General features: G+C 37.2%; 1 protein-coding gene across 1 annotated transcript in view; it reads right to left on the bottom strand.

Moving 5' to 3' along the window:
• Window positions 1–17,386: 17,386 nt before the first annotated feature.
• LOC131369935 (antigen WC1.1-like) overlaps window positions 17,387–22,500 on the bottom strand; it is an 11,679-nt gene continuing 6,565 nt past the window's right edge. Inside the window, exons 11-16 of the mRNA XM_058416809.1 lie at window positions 22,319–22,417; window positions 20,505–20,567; window positions 19,835–19,897; window positions 19,673–19,735; window positions 19,171–19,230; window positions 17,387–18,751 (exon numbers count right to left, since the gene is read on the bottom strand). Of these exons, the coding sequence (XP_058272792.1) occupies window positions 18,636–18,751; window positions 19,171–19,230; window positions 19,673–19,735; window positions 19,835–19,897; window positions 20,505–20,567; window positions 22,319–22,417 (464 nt within the window). The 3' untranslated portion in view covers window positions 17,387–18,635. The remainder of the gene's footprint in view (window positions 18,752–19,170; window positions 19,231–19,672; window positions 19,736–19,834; window positions 19,898–20,504; window positions 20,568–22,318; window positions 22,418–22,500) is intronic.

Genomic DNA, 22,500 nt, shown 5'->3' with positions numbered 1-22,500 from the left:
GAATGACCTAAAGATGGAAACACAATATTGGCATCTCAGTGTCATTACTGCTTGTGATTTATATGATGGGGACTGAGTTGGAGTGTAAATTTTCTTTTTCTTTGCAGCTCTTTTTTCTACGTTTGACACAGATGGCTGTTTTCTTCTTCTCTCCTCTAACCTGAACATCCTCCTCCTGAGGGGTTCTTTTTTCTCTGAAGGGACAAAAATACTCAAGTAGGAAATACATATCTTTTATCATGGCTGAATCTTGTTGTTTGCTGTACTTTTTACCTTCAGTGTCTATAATTGTGGCTGATGAACTTTCGGTCTCGTAGGCCACATCCACAACATCCCCAGGATTTAAGTTTGATATTTATTTTATGTACACATTTACTCTGGGTTTTAGGATTATAAACATTAATAATTTAAAATTACTATTCAATTTTTATGCATCCACTAGATGGCAGTAAAGCATTTACAATCTGAGATTTGTGTTTCATGAAATGTTTTCTCTCAACTGACCTGCTGAGGGCGCTGTTAGGATGCTGCTGAATTATTATTATCATTATTATTATTATTATTATTATTATTATTATTAAGGTTATAAGAGGTTATTAAAAATACAAACACAACACCTGAATAGTTTTTATTCCTTTATTCCTGCCTGTTCTGATGTTGGTAATTTCCTGACGTCTGATATGGTCACACATTTGTGCTAAACAGTATAATATAAAGATAAAGGGAAAAACTGAGAGTGCAAATCAGCTGCCATCTTAGTTCTTGCTTGTGTGTGTGTGTGTGTGTGTGAGTGTGTGAGTGTGAATGTGTGTGTGTGAGTGTCTGTGTGTGTGTGTGTGTGTGTGAATGTGTGTGTGTGTGTGTGTGTGTCTGTGTGTGTGTGTGTGTCTGTGTGTGTGTGTGAATTTCATTCATGGAATGTTAGGAAGGGTGAGTCCACATAAACCATGGCAGTAACTGGGTGTCCAGATAAACACTTTCTATCTGTGTGTATGTCTAAGAATCTGTTCATCAGAGAGGAAAAGAGAACAGCTGTGTGTGTGTGTGTGTGTGTGTGTGAGTGTGAGTGTGTGTGTATTTGCATTTGTTCATTAATTACATATCATTATATTATACAGGGGAGTTGTCCAGGGTTTAGGGTGGAGCTGAAGGTGGTGCTGGGATTTGAACTCACAACCTTCTTACCAGTATATAAATATTTATTTATTTTTACTGCCTGAGAAGTTCTATAATGACACTGACCACAGATTCATCACTACAAGAACAACTCACTCAAATCACATCATCACATTACATTATAAAAGCACTTTTATTTAAAAACAAATACAAAAACAATGAAAAAGCTGAATAAAGCTGGGCATAAGGCACAATATTTACTCACTGTGAAAAGGAAAAAGTTGCATTTGCTTGCATATTGTTTATTTAGTCAAAAAGTTCTTGTCATTACCCTTTATATACAAGGAGACAGGAAGTAGGGCTGCTGATGGAGCTGAAACACCCCGACTTTCAGGATTACTTTAACTGCAGCTGATAAAATAATGTCTGTTACAAAAAACTCACACTAGAGACTCTTTCCATAAATGTTAAATAAACATCTCCTATCAGAAAACATCATCCTCCATGATTATACACTATTCTCTGTTATATAGACACATGTTTTAAATCACTTTATTTTAGGTTTAGATAATGAGTAGCTTCCACTATACAAGTCCCTGTGAAAGATGTTACTGTAGGAAAGATAATGTCATGAAGCCTCACTACAAATATAATAACACTGGTTGAGGGGACCGAATATGGATGAGATTCCGGTTAGAGAATCAAGGCAATGGAGGAAGGCGCTCTTCACAAAGACGGGTTTAGTGAACAGTCTTCCAGTTCACATGAATAACAGGGGGTTTGGTTTTGTGGAGGTCTGATCATATAGTGATCTGTGTTTATGGTCTAAAGGAATGAAAGGAATAGAACAATATAACAATGAATAAAGTGTAAACAAATGTTTAAAGTGGCATATGAACAGTATATCATCCACAGACGTGTCCACAAAATATGAACTATTATCAAAATAAGTAGCTAGATTGTAATAAACAGTTGGAATTAACAAGCTAGTGCTACTCGCGCACCGAGGCTAATGCTAACGCTAGCTAGCGGTTCATAGCGGCAGAGAAAAGAAACAACTGGTGATTGAAATATATGTCTAGGAACATGAAAACATAAACAATAGGCATTAAACATATGTACAGATCATGTACAGTCACGTGCAACACAGGAACGCATCACACAGAACACTACACACACGCATAATGGAACACCTGTAGTACAGCTCTGTTGTGTGTTACACTAAATTAGGTCGTGCAGGAAACAAGTCTACTACAGAAAACAGGTCCTACTGCAGACTTTCTAACAGATAACGTTTTAGAACAAGGACATAAATATAAACTAATCTAAACTAATGGTGCAGTTGTAAATATTATCAGAGCCATGGTGCTTGATTAAGAAAATTAACCAAGACTTACATTACTATTACTAATTACATTACTATCATTCAGGTGTGATCTAAAAGCACATGCCACATGTTCACAGCTTGTAGCTTTCACAATGTAAAACATCTTCCTATTCCTTCTATATATATTATGAGGAGCCATGGAGGAAATCCATATTTTATAAAACCCTGAGAATATTGAAAGAAAGCTGTTTATATATTTAAGACAGTTCCATATATCTGGCATAAACCATGTAATACCAGATCTGTTGAAATCATTAAAGACTCAAAGACTCAAACTCACAACCTTCCAGTCTGTCATTCTGCACTTTACTGTTACTACATGTAACACACCTGTACATATGGTACATCACATTCCACTCTGTTTACACATTCTTTACTGTTACTACATGTAACACACCTGTACATATGGTACATCACATTCCACTCTGTTTACACATTCTTTACTGTTACTACATGTAACACACCTGTACATATGGTACATCACATTCCACTCTGTTTACACATTCTTTACTGTTACTACATGTAACACACCTGTACATATGGTACATCACATTCCACTCTGTTTACACATTCTTTACTGTTACTACATGTAACACACCTGTACATATGGTACATCACATTCCACTCTGTTTACACATTCTTTACTGTTACTACATGTAACACACCTGTACATATGGTACATCACATTCCACTCTGTTTACACATTCTTTACTGTTACTACATGTAACATATTTGCATATCACATTCTACTGTTTTCAAATAATTGCACACAACATTCATATTATACTTATTTCTTATTTCTATTAATTATTTATTTACTTATTTTTAATTTAGTTCTTTATTAGTATTATTAATTACTGATTTAATATTTAGTAATATTTACTGATTATCTATGTATATATATGTATGAATCAAAGTAATATTTAATCTACTTGCTAATAACAAGGTGAGAAAATGAACATGGTTCAGAATGAATGAAATTATTGGAAGTAAAATAAAATCATTTTTTGTGTTTATAAAAGTTGAAATGTAATTTCCTGAGAAAAGGCCTTTGGGGGCGTGTCTCAGTCACATGGTCCCTGTCTTTCTGAGATTTCTCCTCCACATCATCATATTCTGTAAAATAAACACATTTACTTCTTTAATATATCATTTATATTGTATTAATAGTAATTGTTTTGTAACACCTTAAAATACAGTAAATGATGCACTATGTAGGATTTCTCTGATATTTCAACAATTAATGAAGAGAATAGAGGACATTTATCAGATCAGTTTTCTTAATCTGACTGAATGGAGATTTGTTATAAAAACAGTAAGCTGATGTTTATGTTATATATCATAGATAATATTTACAGTAGATCTTATCTAAACTGTTTAATAAATGCACATGTTTAATTATGGAATGTGATGTACCATATGTACAGGTGTGTTACATGTAGTAACAGTAAAGATAAAAATACTGTCCCATTATTATCATACCTGTCAGTATAACTGACTTCTGATCAGCTGTAATGGCGTCATCATAATTCTCAGCTTCATCCTCTACACCAAAACACAGATATTTAAAGATATTTAAAGTTTAGTGAAGTGGCAGTTTCTACACTGTGTATTTGATGACACAATGCAAAATGACATCGTACACATGTAAAAAACGTCACTACACACAAACCAATAAACAAACTTATTCACAGTGTGTGTGTTTAATTTATACTGCTTTCTAAAACAAATCCCAAAACAGAACCACACCATCCACGTGATCAGGGATCGGTCCAGCAGTGACGGCATCATCGTAGTCCTCTGGTGGGTCGACTCTTCCTGGATCACCTAAATGAAATAAAAGCAGAGACTCTGTACAAACAGCTCCATCACATTCTGACCTCATGGTTTAATGTGAAGTCGGTTTATGTCATCAGTTAACAACTGCGGCTACTTCAATTCAATTTATTTTGTATAGCACCTATTACAATGAACATTGTCTCAAAGCAGCTTTACAAAAGAAGATAAATGGAGAAAGGAGAGGGAAAAAATGAAAATAAAAAATAACTAAATAACTAGAAATAAAAATAAATTATTAAATTTAATCATTAAACTTAATTTATTTTATCCCTAATGAGAAGCCTGTAGTGATGGTGTCAAGGAAAAACTCCCTGGGACGATATGAGGAAGAAACCTTGAGAGGAACCAGGCTCAGAAGGGAACCCATCCTCATTTGGGTGACACTGGACAGTAAATAATGTAACTGTAACTGATTAATGTCCTTTCTACAACAGCAATCAATGGCCCATGAGGAATTCCTTGCTGTCACAAACTGACAGATGAAATGATGGATCTGTGATGGTGTCCCCAAGTGTCTCTGTCCATGGCTGTCTCCTGCTCCACACAGATCCATCCACAGCATCAGTGGGCACCACCAAGCGATGAAACTCTGACCAGGGGTAGGGCAGTGGTCACACTGGAAACTGGCAAACACTGGGAGCTCAGGAGTGGGGTGTATAACTCGACAGAGAAAGACAGAGAGAGAAAGAGAAAGACATTAAGTATGATTCTGATCATGTGATGTTTAAAGACAGTGTAGAATTATGTGTAAAGTGCAGGCAGGGACTCCGGCAAGACTAGCTATGACATCATAACTAAAAGGGAGAGCCAGAAGGTGACAGACATGAAGGCTTCCCGGGACATAAGGCATCAAACCACTTCACAGTCAGCAAACCTGAGCGACTTGTGAGGGTGGTAAGATGACAGCATCCAAACATCCCAGTCACCAAACACTCTATGACCATGAACCTTCCAGATCTGCTCCTTTACATAAGAAAACTATACATTAAAAGCTCGACTAAACAAATGTGTCTTCAGCCTAGACTTAAACATTGAGACTGTGTCTGAATCCCCAACACTAATTGGAAGGCTGTTCCATAACTGTGGGGCTTTGAAAGAGAAAGCTCCGCCCCCTGCTGTAGCCTTTGCTACTTGAGGTACTACCAAGTAACCTGCACCCTTTGATCGCAGTAGGCGTGGCGGATCATAAAAGACTAAAAGATCGCTCAGGTACTGCGGCGCGAGACCATTTAGTGCTTTATAGGTTAGTAACAGAATTTTATAATCAATGAGAAATCTGACTGGGAGCCAATGTAGTGTGGCTAAAATAGGAGTGATGTGTTCATATCTTCTGGTTCTAGTTAGGACTCTAGCTGCTGCATTCTGGACTAACTGGAGCTTGTTTCTGCTCCTACTGGAACATCCAGACAGTAAGACATTACAATAATCCAACCTAGAGGTGACAAAAGCATGAACTAGTTTTTCTGCATCATGAAGTGACATCATATTTCTTATCTTAGTGATATTCCTAAGATGGAAGAAGGCTACCCGAGTGATATTATCTACATGAGCTTCAAACCAAAGACCAGAGTCAATAATCACACCAAGATCTTTTACTGCTGGACAAGATGAAACAGAAAGACCATCCACCATTACTCTGTAATCAGAAAGCTTACTTCTAGCTGCATGTGGTCCTAGTACTAGCACCTCTGTCTTGTCAGAGGAGGAAGTTAGTGGCCATCCAATGTCTAATGTCCTTTACACATTCTTCTATCTTAATAAGCTGGTGTCTCTCATCTGATTTAGCTAAAGCATATAGCTGTGTGTCATCGGCATAACAGTGGAAGGTAATACCATGTTTATGAATAATTGCACTAAGGGGTAGCATATATAGGGAGAAAAGCAGTGGGCCTAAGACAGAACCTTGTGGAACACTGGAACATAACCTTGGTATGCATAGAGAAGTCACCATCTAGATCTACAAACTGATATTGGTCAGTCAAATAAGACCTTAGTTTATTGAGTTCATTGGGTAAGATTATGGAAAGCTAAGAGAAATAGACACAATCTAAAAATTCCACCTGGTGATATGTCCACTCGGAGGGGGCTCTGAGTTCTGACAGGTGCCTGGATTCCTCCAGACATGACGCTTGCCATTCAGGCCACTCTTCTTGTTTTGCAGTCCACAAACTGTTTAAAAGTGGGCAGGGTTGATTCCAGAGTGACATGGTTGAAATTCCCAGAGATAGCTGTGAAGGCACTAGGGTGCAGGGTCTGAAATCTCGCTGTCACTGAGTTGATGACGTCAGCAGCCCACACCACATCGTCAGTAGGAGGAATGTAAACAGTGATGATAATGGCAGGGGAAAAATCTCTGGGCAAATAATATGGCTGGAGAATGACTGCGAACAGTTTGATGTCAGGGCTGCACACACTTTCCTTCAATGTAATGTGTCTAGGATTGCACCATTTATTGTTCACCGTGACTCCCCCTTCCTGCTTCTTGCCACTCACAGTGCAATTCCTGTCTGCCCACACTAAATGAAAGTAGTCATGTTCACATTTTAATGAAACCACAAGACACTAGATCAATGTCATGTAACTGGATATAACGTATTTTAACATGTCTTTATAGAGTCATTTTTATTAATTTTTCATTTCATTCATTTTAAGTCATTATTATTATTATTATTATTATTATTATTATTATTATTATTATTATTATGTTACTCTAAAGCTGATTTTACCAGACCGCAGAGACACTGTTCATGAAAATTGACATTACATCGGATGATGGCGGCGCAGTCTGTTACGCTCAAAATGTATTTTATATATATTCAATATATTATATATTAACTTATTTATTTTAGAACTTGAACTTAGACTGTGTTGATCAGGACATTTTTACAACATTATTAAATTATTAAATTTTAAGTTTACCTGAGCAGGTGACTCCAGCATCATTATCATGATTACAATCAGTTTCCCCCCCACCCTGCTGACCCACAGTCCTTCAGTGTCGACTCTGATCCACTACAGTCCACATAATTCACCCAGATTGGTCCTGATCCTGGTCCAAAGTGAGCAACATACCTCACATTTACAGCCTCACCACAGTTCAGCTCTCTACACACCACTGCAGCTTCTTTAATATCCAAGTAATCATCACACACTGTTCCTCACTGACCATCATGAAGAACCTCCACTCTCCCAGCACAGCAACTTCCACCATTCACCAACCTCACACTGTCTGAGAGAGAGAGAGAGAGAGAGAGAGAAAAAGAGAGAGAGATTTTATTTTTATATTTACTCTTTCTCTCTCTCTCTCTCTCTCTCTCTCTCTCTCTCTCTCTCTCTCTCTCTCTCTCTTTCTCTCTCACACACACACTGTCTTATGTTAGTTAAGTTGTTTTTTCCTCACAATAAATCATGTCTAAACTCTAAACATTAATCTGGAGCTGATTGTATAAGTGACGCCTCAGAACAAACCCTGAGGATGATGTGTGTACGCTCATGTACAGCTTTTTAAATTCTATAAAAATCAAACACTTTCACTGTTTATAAAGTTACAATCAGTCCAGGAAAATTTCTGACATTTCCTGATTAAAACTCGTCCCTACTGTTAAAGTGAGAAGTGTGTGATGTTTTGGTGTGAATAATCAGTGTGAACTTACCAGCTGCTGTGAGTGTGAGTGTGGATGAGAGAAGAATAAAAGTCAGACAGATTTCCATCTCCCTCCTCACTGTACACGATGTGTTCACCTCCACTCACCCAGAGAGACTGAGAGAAGTGTATCTCCTCACTCAGCCCCCTACAGAGAGACAGACAGAGAGAGAGAGAGACAGCCAATCACACTCACGTGTAAAGTTGGCCGTTAAGAACAAAGAGTATTTATTGGTAACTACAGTTCCGAGATATAAATTCATTCATTCATTGTCTATACCCGTTTGTTCCTAATTAGGGTCACGGGGGTCTGCTCGAGCCTATCCCATCGCACATAGGGCGAAAGGCAGGGATACACCCTGGACAGGTCAGATAAATAAATTTTTCCTTTAAAACTTTAAATGTATTTGACTGGATCAACGACCAGTCTTTTAGTCCAATGGGCATTAGCTCACTTTTATTTAAATTAACTTTAAACCCTGGAAACTTACCAAAGGCATTAATAGTATTCACAATAACTGGCAAACTCACATGGAGTTTAGTAATATGTAGCAGGATATCATCTGCATATAAAGATATTTTATTGACTGTATTTAAAGTGTTGAAGCCATGAATAGAAGAATCAGAACGAATGCACTGAGCAAGGGGCTGTACGGTCATCACAAATAAAAAAGGAGAAAGAGGGCAACTTTGCCTTGTCTCTCTTTGAAGAATAAAGGGGCCAGACAAAGCATTATTAGTTAATACCTGAGCTGTAGGGCTTTTATACAAAATCTTAACCCAGTATATAAAGTTGTCACCCATGTCAATTTTTTCTATTACTGTGAAATGATAGTGCCAATGAACTCTATCAAATGCTTTTTTTTTAGCATCGAGAGAGATTATTACCAGATTTTCTTGAATAGCTTTGGAGTGATACATTATTTTAAAAACGCGCCTCATATTTTGTGAAACATTCTACCAGGAATGAAACCATTTTGATCAGTGTGACCACTAATTACTCTACCAAGTCTATTTGCGAGAATCTTTGATAGTATCTTCTGATCTACATTAAGAAGAGAGATCGGTCAGTATCCTTCCACCTCCTCTGTATTTTTACCTTTTTTTGGAATAACAGTTATGACTGCTTCATTAAACAATGATGGCAGTCCAGATACTAATGCTTGCTAAAATGTTTTGAGAAGGAAGGGGGAAAGTAAATCATTACATTTTTTATATAGCTCAGAGGGCAAGCCATCGGGACCTGGAGTTTTCCCAGGTCCTTTTTAAGGAATTAACTGTACTTTTTAACTCTTCTAAAGAAATATCTGTATTGAGGCCATCACTCTATCCTGAGTAAGGTTTATCCATAGCTACTCCAAACTTATCCATAGCTTGAAAATCAATGCAAGGGTCAGAGGAGTATATATTTGAATAGAATTCCTTGAAGCAGTTATTTATATCTTTAGACAAATGCACTGGGTTCCAAGTTTTGTCTTGATCTTATGAATTGTCTTATCATTTTCTAATTTACGTAACTGCCTTGCAAGTAATTTATGTGGCTTATCCCCGAATTCAAAATATTTCTGTTTAATGAAAAGGAATGATTTACTTAATTTATCTGATACAATTTTATTATACTCATATCTTGTAGAATTTTTTTGTATGTTTCTAATGAGGGGTTTTGCACACTTTCATTACATAATATTTCCAATTGTGTAAGCATGTAATCATAAAATGTTGAATCATTAACAAGCAGAGGATCCATTCTCCTCTTGAAGCATTTCATCACGATTGGTGCAAGTTCGATGGGATGATAATCATTGAGGCAGGAAACAGTAGACTTCTTAGGCACAGGGACGATGGTCGTTGTCTTGAGGCATGTGCTAGCTGCTCTGCACACTCCCTGAGAACTCTGCCAGGAATGTTGTCTTGTCCAGCAGACTTCTGTGGGTTAACTCTGCATAGAGTTCTCTTCACATCAGCCGTGGTGAGTCAGAGCACCTGGTCATTAGGAGGAGGGATGGTCTTCCTCGCTGTTGTTCTGTGCCTCAAACTGATCGTAGAAGTTGTTCAGAGCATCTGGAAGGGAGGCATCACTGTCACAGGCAGGTGGAGTTGTTCTGTAGTTGGTGATCGCCTGAATGCCCTGCCACATGCGCCGGGAGTCTCTGCTGTTCTGGAAGTGGCCGTGGATTCTCTGGGCGTGTGAACGCTTCGCCTCTCTGATCGATCGGGACAGTTTGGCCCTCGCTGTTTTTAAGGCCGCCCTGTCCCCTGCTCTGAAGTCGGAGTCTCTTGACTTCAGGAGAGCACGCACTTTTGCAGTCATCCACGCCATCTGGTTGGAGCGTGTGGTGATGGTCTTGGAGACGGTCACGTCATCGATGCACTTGCGGTCACTGATGCCGTGTACTCCTCCAAGTCAATAGAGTCGCCGTTGGTTGCAGCCTCCCTAAACATGTCCCAGTCAGTGCACTCAAAACAGTCCTGAAGAGCAGAGATGGCTCCTGCTGGCCAGGTTTTAACCTGTTTCAGAACCGGTTTAGAGCGGTCTGACGAGTGGTCTGTATACATAACAGAGATGTGGTCTGAGTAGCTGAAGTGGGGGCGGGGCTCCACACGATACGCGCTGGGAATATTTGTGTAAACAACATCCAGCGTGTTCGTCCCTCTCGTAGCAAAGTCCACATACTGATGGAATTTAGGGAGCACTGTTCTGAGATTTGCATGATTGAAATCTCCGGCGATTATAAACAGTCCATTGGGGTGAACATTCTGCAGCTCGCTAATAGCTCTGTACACATCAGTATTATGAACTTGCGCAGACAAAAGAACGAACAGATCTTCTTTGACCAGCCCCTCATCAAAATCCATAGCCTCAACATGGAGGTGTACAGCTATGAAGCATCAATACTCTGCCCACAATAATACAAAAGTGAACAAAACAAACGAATAAATAATAATCAACAACAAGAACAATATAATCAGAAACAAAAGATATGTACAGGAGAATCATTTAAAAGCTGTGTTATGATAGATAAACCAAGGTGAATATGTTAGACAATCAAAACAAAAACACCTAATAATAAGAAAGAAAAGAAAAATTAAATTAAAACAAAATACCAAACAAGAAGGCACCAAGTGTACAAAGCTCTTCTCATGAGCATAAATTTATTTATTAATCATTTTAAGTAATGTTCGAAAAAATTGTGACTATATTAAAGAATTTGAAACATTTACCTTATAATTATAAATTTTTTTTAGGTACACACATTTACTCGGGATTTTAGTATTATGAACATTAATCATTTTAAGTTAGTATTCAATAATAATTTTTATTGAGAACATTTAAATTTTGCATCCACTAGATGGCAGTAAAGTATTCCCAAACTGAGATTTCTATTTCATGAAATGTTTTTTTTTAATCTGACCTGCTGAGGGTGCTGTTAGGATGCTGCTGTATTATTATTATTATTATTATTATTATTATTATTATTATTATTATTATTATTATTAAGATCAAACTGTTAATATTGCAAAGTTACAAATATTAGTAATTATATAGGTTATGAAAAATACAAACACAACTCCTGAATAGTTTTATGTCTGCCTGATTCCTGAAGTTTCAGGAAGTGCAAATCTGTGCTGCCTTCTTAGTTCTTAGTGTGTGTTTCTGACAGGAATTTCATTCATGGAATGTTAGGAAGGGTGAGTCCACATGAACCATGGAAGTAAATGAGTTTCCAGCTAAATACTTTATACCTGTGTGAATGTCTAAGAATCTGTACATCAGAGTGAGAAAGAGAGAGAGAGAGAGAGAGAGAGAGCAGCTCTCTCTTTCTCTGTGTGTGTGTGTGTGTGTGTGCACATTTGCATTTATTCATTAATCTGAATCTTTTAGTATACACTGGAGGTTGAGCTTGGGCTGGTGCTGGGATTTGAACTCACAACCTTTTGATCAGTATAGAGATATTTATTTATTTTTACTACTGACTTCTTTAATGACACTGACCCCAGATTCATCACTACAAGAGCCACTCACTCATATCACATTATCTCATTATATTATAAAAGCACTTTTATTTAATAAATTGTTTAAATAAGAAAATACATAAAAGATATGGCTCGATGAAACTATGTGATACCCTGAGATCCCGCTCCACTAGCTTTAAAGCAGGGCTTGCCATCGGAACATCGTTTAAAACAAGGCTGCATCCTACAGAGTGTGCCGAATGGTGAAAGAGAAACTTGAATCAGTTTCAATACACAGTGTCTCTAGAAACCTGTGGCAGGGACGAAGAACGATCAAGGATTACAAAACACCATCCTTCAGAACAGTGAATGTGGACGTTTTCTTGCAGATGAGCGACACTTTTGACACTTTTGCGCTCGCCTCCAGACTACAGCTTACAGCACTAGGGTGCCGGATCAGAAAACACACTCATCTGATCGGAGCATGACGTGAGGAAGACATTCTGGAGAGTGAATACCTGGAAGTCAGCAGGACCAGATGGCATCACGGGTCGGGTCCAGAAGGCCTGCTCTGACAAGCTAGTGCCTGTCTTCATGGAGATATTCAACCTCTTCCTGGAACCATCTATAATCCCCATGTGCTTTAAGCAGTCATTGTTCTTGTCACAAAGAAACCACAGCCTGCCCGCCTCAATGACTATCGCCTGGTAGCCCTGATCTCCGTTGTGATGAAGTTGTTCAAGAGACTAGTAAGAGACTTGATCAATTCTTCACTGAATAACACACTGGACCCATTTCAGTTTATGTACCATCCCATCTGCTTTCTCGAGGATGCTATTGCATACCTCCTTAACACAGCCCTAAGCCACCTGGACAGCAGAAAATGGAATTATGTCAAAATGTTGTTTAACTACAGTGTTTAATACCATAACTCCCTCCATACTCAACACCAAGTTGGAGGTCCAAGTCTGTCCCTTTGTCAAGGAGTCTCAAAATTCCTGACATACAGATAAGCAGTACAGGTGGGCAAACCTGTCTTACTTGCCCTCAGCACTGGAGCCCCCCAGGGTTGTGTTCTTACCCCCTGTTGTACTCACTGTACACTTATGACAGTGTGGCCACTTACAACTGTATACAGCAGGTTGTGCTGGACCAAAGTCAGGAAGATGGGAAGGAACTGAAACATTCCAAACATGGACTCTTTTTTTTGTTGTGGTCAGCTTTCTGTCCTTAAAGGTAAACACAGATAGAAAGAGGAGGAGCTTCTTCCCACAGGCCATGTGGGCACTCAACTCAGCTCAGAATACCTAGAGATTGGACTTTTTCTCAACATGCAAATTTGGAAATTGCACTACATGCACATTCTTCACTTTATAACAATATATAATAATAGTATATCATTTAATCATATTAACATAATAACAATCAGATTCATTTAATCCATATTAACATACAACTCTTTTTCATATGCTGTATGCAAATTTTGACTATTTATTTCCCCAATTAAGCTCATTATCACTTTATTGCAATTGTCACTTTATTTTCTACTTTATTTGATCATTTTTTTCTTCTCTCACTAATTCCATTCCTGTTTTTATTTTTTCTGTCTCTATTTTTATGTAACAAAGACTGTCATTAAAAGCATTTCACTACATGTCATACTGTGTAAAGTTTTTTATTTGAATTAGACTTTGCCTTCAGAACTAGAGAAAAGTCAGCCAAAAGAAAGGGTCAGACCCATTAGAGAGGCAAAGCACGCACATGCCCAGAGATTCCACAGGACAGCTAACTACAGGACAACACCACCTGACAGTTGCACTGAATGACTTCTGTTCTTCTGACACAGTACGTGGCAGTGAGGAAGACCACCCCTCCTCCTAATGACCAGGTGCTTTGTCTAACCACAGCTGATGTGAGGAAATTTCTACACAGAGTTAGCCGTCGCTGGACCAGACAACATTCCTGACAGAGCACTCAGGGAATGTGCATATCATACATTTACATTTTTGGCATTTGTCAGATGCCTTTATACATGTAACGGATGTGTAAATTATTTCAACAGGCAATCATTAGCTGTTAGTATGGCGCACTGACATATCGTAAAGGCCACCAAAGCTGGGAGCTCGTTTAAAGTCAAAACCTCGTTTGATTATCGTTACCCGAAGAGACTTGTTGCATATTTCTTCGCAGTACCCTGCGCGCTCTGTGTTTTATTGGAAGCACACCAAGAACTAACGCTTTAACAGAAGTTTTTTTAGTGTATTTGAGTTTCTCTGCACGTGTCGGAGCGCGCGAGACCGAGTCCGCAATAAGATGCCGTTGGTGCAAAGACGTAACTTCTAAACGATTCCACTTCATAGATGGTTTTGCTACCCTGCCATCCAAGTGACATCTTGATCTGGTTCATCTCCAGTCTAAACTTGTTTTTTTGGAAATACTCTGACCTTTTCACAAAGTTGAGGGGATCGGATTTAGTTAGATTAATTCGCAATCGAGTGGACCACCAACTTGGGTGCAACCACGCCATCTTCAGTTGATTTCAGCGCACTCTATGTTTGGGCAAGAGCACTCCAAGCCATCGTCTGGCTGACTGGACTTTTCCTCAGTTTTTCTTTTTTTTCCCTTGATGCCTGAACTGATAGTCTTTGAACTGTGAGTAGACCTTTTGAGGATGTTTCAGAATCCTTTCTCGTTCTGAACTGAGATTTCACCGTGTATGCTTTGTTTTTTTTTAAATAACTGATGTTCGGAGTTGATCATTTGAAGCCGTGATAATTTGTCTCAAGAGGGTTAAGAATGTGAAAAGTGCAACTGTTTTATTTTCTTTTAGTTTCATAAGGAAACAAGATTACTTTGCAAGTGAAACCCATTTTCTTTCCTCTGCTGATGTGATTGTATTGATTTGAAGAGCATTACCACACTGTAGAAATTCTTTTATCAGTATTGTTATTATTACCTTTACTTAATTGGCTTAATCTGAATAGAGTGGAATAAATATTATTTGATTTCTTTTACCCTTATTTTCATTGTACCTTTTTGCTGAGAGCTGTCAGGGAGTAGGGGCGTCTCTCTTACCTTATTCGATCTGGGGAGGGAGGAGCATATTAGACTGTATTATAGTATAGTGTTTCCCATATGCAGTGTCACTTCAGGGAGCCACCGTGTGACATTTTCACACCTGAAGCCTACCCTTGTCAATCAGTAGTGTTCTAACACAATAAGGTAAGAAACCACATACACACATTAGTGCGTATAGGAACTAAACAGCTTGGGGAGCGGGGACCAAGATCCTTTCGTTGTCCAAGCATCCCGGACAGCAGCGATTCATTTTCCCCTACCTAACGGATTAAATACCCCGTTACATACAGAGCAATATACAAAAGTGCTTTAAATGAATGAATACATTTATTCTGGCTCACAGACACAGACAAAGGAAAGCATCAATCTAAAAAATGTGTTCAGAGGAAATATAGTTTAATTTTAAATAAATATATAAACAAAGGGGAAGAAATAATTAAGCACTAGTTTCATTATTTCAGGATGAGGTCTTCAGTTGTCATTTGAAGACAGTCAGTGACTCGCCTGTTCAGACCTCTAGGGAAAGGTCATTCCTTGGTGCCAAAAGAGAGAAGAATCTCTCTTGTGCCCTGAGAGATGGTGGGACCATATCAAGGCCCTACTGCTACCCTGCAGTTTTTGTATTGCCCCAACCATTACACAGATGATGCTATTACCACCACCTTCCACCTGGCCCTTACACATCTGGACAAAAAGCATACGTACAAATGTTGTGCATAGATTTCATTTCAGCATTTAACACAATCATTCCTCAGCATCTGATCGAAAAACTGAGCCTGCTGGGCCTGAACACCTCCCTCTGCAACTGGAATAGCAACTCAAACACACTGACAGCAGCCACACACAGAGATTTAGGGCCATCCAAAAAAAGAACACTAAAAATAATTAGACAGCAAAATGGGGCCAAATGTAGCTCTACTCAAGTGCATAACGGTATTTATTAATAATTTATTAAAAATTAAGCAATATTAGGAAATTTTGACTACCTTGAAGAATTTTCACTTGAGAATTTCTACTTAATTTTCCAATGATATTTTGTTTAATTAAACACACATTTACTCTGTTTTTCAGGATAATAAACATTAATCATTTTTAATGACTATTTAATTATACATTTATAAAGAATATTAAAATTCTATATCCACAAGATGGCAGTGAAGCATTTCCAAACTGAGAATTCTGCTTCGTGAAAAGTTTTTTTTTTTCAAGTGACCTGCTAAGGGTGCTGTCAGGATGCTGTATAATAATAATAATAATAATAATAATAATAATAATAATAATAATAATAATAATAATAATAATAAAACTGAATAGTTTTTATGTCTGCTTGTTCCCATGTTTGTAATTTTCTGATGGCTGATATGTTCACATACATTTTGCACATTTGCACTAAAGTAGTAAATTGTAGTATTATAAAGATAATGGACAAAATACCAGTTTCCTAGAGTGAAAATCTGCTATCTGTACCACCTTTTAGTTCTTATGTGGCCATGTTATTCATGGAATGTTAGGAAGGGTGAGTTAAGTTTCAGAGAGTGCAAATCCGCTATCTTTGCTGCCATCTTAGTTCTTGCATGTCTGTGTGTAAGTGTATGTGTTTCTGACAGGAATTTCATTCATGGAATGTTAGGAAGGGTGAGTCCACATAAACCATTGCAGTAACTGGGTGTCCAGATAAACACTTTATATCTGTGTGTATGTCTAAGAATCTGTATATCAGAGAGGGAGAGAGAAACGCTACACGTGTGTGTGTGTGTGTGTGTGTCTCTGTGTGTGTGTGTGTGTGTGTGTGTGTGTCTCTGTGTGTGTGTGTGTGTGTGTGTGTACGCGCATTTACATTTATTCAATAATCTGAAGTTTTTAGTATGCAGTGGAGGTCGCGCTCAGGCTGGTGCTGGGATTTGAAATCACAACCTTCTGATTAATATATTCAATTCAATTCAATTCAATTTTATTTCTAAAGCAAATTTAATTAGAATTAAATTAAATTAAATTAAATTAAATTAAATTAAATTAAATTAAATTAAATTAAATTAAATTAAATTAAATTTAATCGTATAATTAAATTCAACCTTAATTTGCCAAAATACTGTCCAAAGATAGAGGAAAAAAAATAAAAATGAACAAGGATAGAAGCAGGAAAATTAATTAAATTTTTTATTTAAATTTTTAACATAGATTTGAATTCTATAATCAATTTGATATCGGACTGGCAGCCAGTGCAGAGCGTAAAATCGGTGTGATATGGTCTCGTTTGCGGCTACCCGTGAGTATAGAGTATAAATATATAAATATTTATTTATTTTTATTGCCTGACACTGACCACAGATTTATCACTACAAGAGCCACAAACCACATAATCACATTATATTATAAAAGCACTTTTATTTAATCAATTGTTTAAGTAAACAATATGTAATAAAATAGTGAAAAAGGTGAATACAGCGCTCAGAATAAGGCACAATATTTACTTACTATGGATAAAAAGGTTGCATTTGCTTGCATATTGTTTATTTAGACAAAATATTTAAATTCCTTGTCCATTTCTCATTCTATACAAGGAGGCAGGAAGTAAGGCTGCTGATGGGGCTGCAACACCCCGACTTTCAGGATTACTTTAACTGCAGCTGCTGAAATAATAATAAATAACTGTTACAAAGAACTGAAACTCGAGACTCTTTCTATAAATGTTAAATAAACATCTATTAGTAATGTCAACAAAAATGATTATACACTATTCTTTGTTATATAACATGTTTTAAATCAGTTTATTATGGGCTTACATAATGAGAAGGACTGTAGGAAGAACTGTAGGAAAAATAAAATATTCAAATGAATCATTTATTAGAATCATTTATGTGGCAGTCGTAACTATTAAATAACTAAAAGAAAAATTATTTTACTATAATTCAGGTGTGACATAAATATTGAATTGAATATATATATATATATATATTAACATTTTAATATTTGTAATAAGTTTTATTCTGGCTCATTTCTGAAACACTTAATAACAGAATCACAAGTTTCAGTTAGACATGAATGATAAGATTTTAACTATTATCAGAGCCGTGTTGTTGTGAAAAATTAATCAACACTTTCTAGTTCCATATAGCCATATAGAAAATCAACATAGAAAACATAGAATATTGAATTAGATCTTAAAATATAAAACATTACCTGAGCATAATAAATGAAAAATCTTTATCTATTTCAGACAGTTGCATATTTCTGGATTGTAATAATTTTTAACATATGTAATAAAGTTTTCATCTAACAAGTGGAATGTAATTAACTCATTTATAAAAACACTGAATAACAGATTCCCAAGTTTCAGTTAGACATGAATGATAAGATCAGATGTTTCACCAAAAGATTGAAATGAACATTATGGCCATTTTGATGGAATAAACTGGTGAGATAAATGAGGTGTGGTGTGTCAGTGATATTTAAGCTCACTATGACTTATAGCACTAAATGTGTTGTAAAAGGAAAGCTGGAAACATTTGGTTCAGTAATAATGGAGGTGATTTAACTCTCCCTAATCTATTTGCTAATAACAAGGTGAGAAAATGAACATGGTTCAGAATGAATGAAATTATTGGAAGTAAAATAAAATCATTTTTTGTGTTTATAAAAGTTGAAATGTAATTTCCTGAGAAAAGGCCTTTGGGGGCGTGTCTCAGTCACATGGTCCCTGTCTTTCTGAGATTTCTCCTCCACATCATCATATTCTGTAAAATAAACACATTTACTTCTTTAATATATCATTTATATTGTATTAATAGTAATTGTTTTGTAACACCTTAAAATACAGTAAATGATGCACTATGTAGGATTTCTCTGATATTTCAACAATAAATGAAGAGAATAGAGGACATTTATCAGATCAGTTTTCTTAATCTGACTGAATGGAGATTTGTTATAAAAACAGTAAGCTGATGTTTATGTTATATATCATAGATAATATTTACAGTAGATCTTATCTAAACTGTTTAATAAATGCACATGTTTAATTATGTTTGTTCTAAAATCTGATCTGAAAGTTGATATTTATTATATACCATATATAATATAATCATATATAATCTAATCTTTTACTGTGCTGCCTGTGAACTTATGTACATTACAGAATAAACAGGAAGTCACTCACCTTCTGTCTCTCCTACATCCTGTTCCTCAGTGATGACATCATCATAATCTTCTGGATTGTCTAATGAACAAATAAATGAATCAGTAATAAACCACTGTGTGTGTTGCTGTTATAGTAAATACTGAGTTACAGGGTGGTGTGATGAAGCAGAGGATTTTAATCTGAAAAACAATGAAATATAATTTTCTTACAGAAAACTTCACCATGTCAATGACAACAGATTTTTACTGATAATTTTGTTTGTTTGTGGAGCGTCTGTACAATTTCCTGTGAATGAGCTGTTGCTATAGAAACCAGGTATTGGATCATTAATATAAACCTTTGATTTACATCTGCAGTACTGTCAGAGCTGCTGTTATAGAAAAGTAATCAACACCTACTGACCAATCAGAACACAGAATTCAACAGTGTGTACAAAGATGTAATTAAACCACAAAGCTTGAATTTTACTGTATAAATGTTTAAGGTGAATAAATTCCATGAATCTTCAGAATAAACTGACCTGTGATGATGTTTGGGTTTGTTTCAGTGGTAACTGCATCATCATAGTTCTCGGACACGTCCTCTGTCAGAACGTAGAGATAAAAGCTATTAAATCCACATTAATGTCATTAATGATCATTTGGATGCTTGTGGATGCAATACTGTCCCATTATTATCATACCTGTCAGTATAACTGACTTCTGATCAGCTGTAATGGCGTCATCATAATTCTCAGCTTCATCCTCTACACCAAAACACAGATATTTAAAGATATTTAAAGTTTAGTGAAGGGGCAGTTTCTACACTGTGTATTTGATGACACAATGCAAAATGACATCGTACACATGTAAAAAACGTCACTACACACAAACCAATAAACAAACTTATTCACAGTGTGTGTGTTTAATTTATACTGCTTTCTAAAACAAATCCCAAAACAGAACCACACCATCCACGTGATCAGGGATCGGTCCAGCAGTGACGGCATCATCGTAGTCCTCTGGTGGGTCGACTCTTCCTGGATCACCTAAATGAAATAAAAGCAGAGACTCTGTACAAACAGCTCCATCACATTCTGACCTCATGGTTTAATGTGAAGTCAGTAAATTGATGTGATCAGTTAACAACTGCACCCACTTATGATGTCACTGGTGTCGATGACATCATCATAATACTCCGCCTTTTCTCCCATCCCAGACTTTACTGTAAAAAGAACAATTTATTTGTTTCAGGGTTTTTAAACATAATCACGTCTCAGAAAGGAGAAATTTAGTCATTTCTGATTTCTAATTGTAATTCTAATATCTTTCAGTTAATGGAGTTAGACAAACTCACACTCTGGACATTTTTACCTGAGAGAAGCTCATCATCCACATCCTCATACCCAGAATGCTGTTCTTCAGAGAGGAGACTTCCTGTTAGAGGAGAACAGGACAGTCAGGAGACGTGTTCAGAAACGCAGAACAACACACACACACACAGACACACACACACACAGACACACACACACACAGACACACACACACACACACACACACACACACAGACACACACACAGACACACACACAGACACACACACACAGACACACACACACTCACACACACACACACACACACTAACACCCACGAACACACACACACACACACACAGACACACACACCCCTTTAAAAAAACACTACATTACCCCACATGAACTCTAGCTGCACATTTCCTCTCACACATTTAGGTTATTTTTATTTATTCAGTATAAATGACATATACACACACCGGGAGGGAGATGAGGGGTATGCACCTGTACAGGAAAGCAGTCACATGCACACACACACACACACACACAGACACACAGACACACACACACACACACACACACACAGACCCATGCTCCTATTCAATAACCAAACAGATACAAGCATTTATCTGGACACTCAGTAACCACCATGGTTTATCCATCCACTAAAATATGTATCATAAAACCACACATTCAGACACATTCTTACAAGTCAGCCACCTCCCAACCACCCCCTACCCCCGAACACACACACACACACACACACAAACACACACACACACACACACAAACACACACACTGTAGAGAGAAGTACACTTTTATAGAGAGAAAAAAACACAAACGCACACACACACACCATTTCTCTTATTTTTAGTTATTAATAATAAATGACACACTCACACACACATAGAGAGAGAAGGGGGATGCACCTGTCCAGGAAAACACACACATACACACACGACCCCCAAACACACACAGCCCCCCTTTAAAAAATCTACACTACATTACCTCACATGAACTCTAACTGCACATTTCCACTCATACATTTAGGATATTTTTATTACAGGAAAGCACTCACATGCAGGAATACACACACACGCACACACACACACATACACACACTCACACACTCACACACACACACTCACACACTCACACACACACACTCACACACACACACTCACACACACACACTCACACACACACACTCACACACACACACAGACCCATGCTACCATTCAGAAATCACACAGATTTATGTATTTATCTGGACACTCAGTAACCACCATGGTTTATGGGGACTCATTTTTCCTAACATCCATCCACTAAAATACAACTAATTTTTATTTTTAGTTATTTGTCATAAATCTCACACACACACACACACACTCACACACACACACACACACACAGACACAGACACACACAGACACACACACACACACACACTCTCACACACACACACACACACACACTCACACACACACACTCACACACACACACACACACACACACACACTCACACACACACACTCACGCACACACACACGCACACACACACGCACACACACACGCACACACACACACACTAAATCAGAAGCTTTAATAGATGTTTATCAGCAGAATCCTGTCTCTACACCACATGTACTCTAACTGCACATTTCCTCTCACACACATTGAGCTTATTTTTATTTATTTATTTTAAAGAAATAAATCACACTGGATTTGGGGGAAAATATTGCTCTAATCACTGAGTTTACATTGAGGTGTGTATTCTGTATTGAGGGATTTGATCATTTCCATGCAGTGAATTTCAGCTAGAAGTTTAAATAGAATACAATAAGTGTGATGTAGAACAGTCCACATATCACTCACCTCTTTGAGTGAAGCTCGTGATTCTTCTAGCCATGTATCTGTGGTTGATCTCCTCATAGACTGCCTCAGACTCAGTCTTACGCCTCGTCCTAGAGACAACTGGGAGTGGGGAACAATAATAATAATAATAATAATAATAATAATAATAATAATAATAATAATAATAATAATAATAATATACA

This window comes from Hemibagrus wyckioides, linkage group LG19, assembly GCF_019097595.1.
Source record: "Hemibagrus wyckioides isolate EC202008001 linkage group LG19, SWU_Hwy_1.0, whole genome shotgun sequence".
NCBI lineage: Eukaryota > Metazoa > Chordata > Actinopteri > Siluriformes > Bagridae > Hemibagrus > Hemibagrus wyckioides.
This window is presented reverse-complemented; position numbering and strand designations above follow the sequence as displayed.